Genomic DNA, 2,643 nt, shown 5'->3' with positions numbered 1-2,643 from the left:
ATGGCAAGAAGTTTTCATCGAGTTGAAGTTAGAAATGGAGAGAATACATCTTTTTGGCATAAAACTTGGTCTTCATCGGGTTGTCTCTCAGATATTCTAGGAGAGCGAGTAACTGATCTTGGTCTTCCTGCTCACACTACAGTTCAAGAAGCTATGATGTTCCACAGAAGAAGGCACAGAACAACAATTCTTAATAGAATTGAGGATGAAATTGACGAGAGGAAAGCAAATGCGGATAATGCGGAGGATGTTAGCCTGTGGAAAGGTATTGGAGGAAAGTACAAGAAGAGGTCTTCAACAAAAACCACTTGGATGCTACTCAGAGATCAACAGCCACTGTGTCAATGGAGCAAAGGAGTGTGGTTTCGACATTCTACACCTAAGTTTGCTTTCATGACTTGGTATGCTCTGAAAAATCGACTTGCAACAGGGGACCGCTTGCTTCAATGGGGAGGGAATGTTGATGGGAGCTGTACCCTATGTCAAGATCCTATTGAAACACGAGACCATCTTTTTTTTCAATTGCCCCTTCTCAGCTGAGGTGTGGAAGAAACTTATGAGACCAATTCTAGGAGATCGATACACAAATGATTGACCTGATATTATTGGGCTGATATCTGAAACAGATGGAGATATGCTGAGTTGCTTTACTATCAGGTATCTCTTTCAAGAAACTGTCCATAGCATATGGAGAGAAAGAAATAAAAGGAGACATGGGGAAGCTCATTTACACCAGTGCAGCTAGTTAAATTCATTGAGAAGGGAGTCAGAAACCGTTTCAGCTCTATTGTGATGATGGGAGACATGAGATATGAAGGTGGCTTAAGATACTGGTTTGGCACAAGGATAGAGTAGAAGAACAGCTAGTTTTTGATTTTTTAATTCTTTAAACAAAAGTTGCACTTGATGTAAAGAAAAGTTTTTGAATAAATTTAACTTTAATTCAAAAAAAAAAACACACAACAACTTCAGTGCAGTTCGATTCGATGAGTTTATCGGAAACCAGCTACTTCAGAGTGCCGACTTTGGATGCGGCATGAGGAATCTTGACATTTGAAGCTAGGTATCAATGTTTTTACCCCAAGCCAAAGTATCTATCCGAACCGTTATACAAAATATCTGAACGGGGTTTATGAGCTCAGTACTTTAAGGTTTTGGTATAACCCAAACCGAACCAAAATCCGAACTAGGATCTGATGATGTCGATAGTTAAATATGTTAATGATTTTATATATGTTAAAGTAATTAAGATAATTTGTAGTATTCTAAATATTTGTGTAGTTTGTTTTATTTATTACTTTGAATACTTTTTAGTTAGTTTAGATAGTTCAACTAATTTTTAATTAGATTTTATGAATAATTTATACATTTTGAATTTTTTTGTCAATTTTCAAGTTTTTTTTTTTGAACACAAACTAATTCATTCATTCATCGAAGTTAGGTCTCGGCCATAAAAGCCTCAGCAACCACCAAACATTGTTTCGCTAAGGTGTCAGCAACTGTATTAACATCACGGCTTATCCAATAAAAAGAAACAGAGATAAATCTAGAGGATAGGAGGATGATGTCTGAGACAACTCCATAAACTTCCAGCGGGATCTTCAACTAATTTATGGCATATATCAGCTGAGATGAATCAGATTCAAAGCAGGCAGAGTCCAAACCCAGTTCAATGCATTTTGCCATAGCTTCTCTCATTGCAATGCTCTCCGCAACCAGGGGAGATTGGACATTCAAATCAAAGGTAGAGAAACTAAGAGGCATGCTTCCATCAATGATGTTCCACCCGAGACCAGCGATACTTCCTGTAGCTTTCCAAGCCGCATCTGTCCTGCATTTTACTCTCTCTTCCCTTGTTCTTGTTGGGACTAGAGTCCTTTTTTGTAGTTGTGTCTTCGCTTGTCCATTCTGCCATTCTCTTGTCCTTGCAATCGCTTTAGTAAGGATATCTTCCGGCTTCGAGGTTCTGTTATTGAACAAGAGGTTGTTGCGAGCTATCCAAAGCGACCAGAGGATCCAGGAGGGGAGGTTTCCCGTGATTAGCCCTGTCGGGGTAAGCAGGTGAGCTTCTTCAAATGTTCACAGCATTCCATTATATCTATAATTCCGCTACTGTCAAAATGATGGAACCCAAAGACTTAAGAAACTATTTACGTCAATTTTCTTTTTCATATCCCATTAAACAAAACATACGTAACTTAAATACACAAGAACATGTCAACTAAATAACTGTCCACTAAACTAATATAGAACATGGTATACTAGTGGAGATGATCCCACGATGCCATGACTCTTGTTATGATCTTATCACAAAACCAGGATTGAAAGGAGCAGCAAGCCACACATCTTTCGCAAACTGGCAGTGGAACAGAAGATGAGTTATAGATTCAGGTTCTCCACATCTCTTACATCTTGAGTCGACGTTAATATGTCTGTCGGTCAGTCTCGTTCCAATCCAAGTTAAAAAAAAAATATAATTTTAGGTAATTTCAGACATTGGTTACAATCCAATCCGAACTAAACCCAAAAGTAACCTAATCGAACCCAACCCGATAATTAGTAAAACCTGAATGGAACTTATGAGCAGAATACCAAAAATCCAAGAAAGCCGTCCCCCCCCCCCCCCCCTCCGCGCCGAAGAAT

At 38.8% G+C, this 2,643-nt stretch overlaps 1 protein-coding gene across 1 annotated transcript; it reads left to right on the top strand.

The window, feature by feature from the left end:
• LOC106321082 lies at positions 1-749 on the top strand. Its single transcript, XM_013759398.1, has 2 exons — positions 1-472; positions 658-749. Exons 1-2 carry the CDS (start codon positions 1-3, stop codon positions 747-749), a joined length of 564 nt encoding a protein of 187 aa, XP_013614852.1.
• Positions 750-2,643: the final 1,894 nt, after the last annotated feature.

The sequence above is a fragment of the Brassica oleracea genome, unplaced genomic scaffold, assembly GCF_000695525.1.
Source record: "Brassica oleracea var. oleracea cultivar TO1000 unplaced genomic scaffold, BOL UnpScaffold01212, whole genome shotgun sequence".
NCBI lineage: Eukaryota > Viridiplantae > Streptophyta > Magnoliopsida > Brassicales > Brassicaceae > Brassica > Brassica oleracea.
The sequence above is the reverse complement of the archived record's forward strand: the minus strand, read 5'-3'. Positions and strand labels throughout refer to the sequence as shown.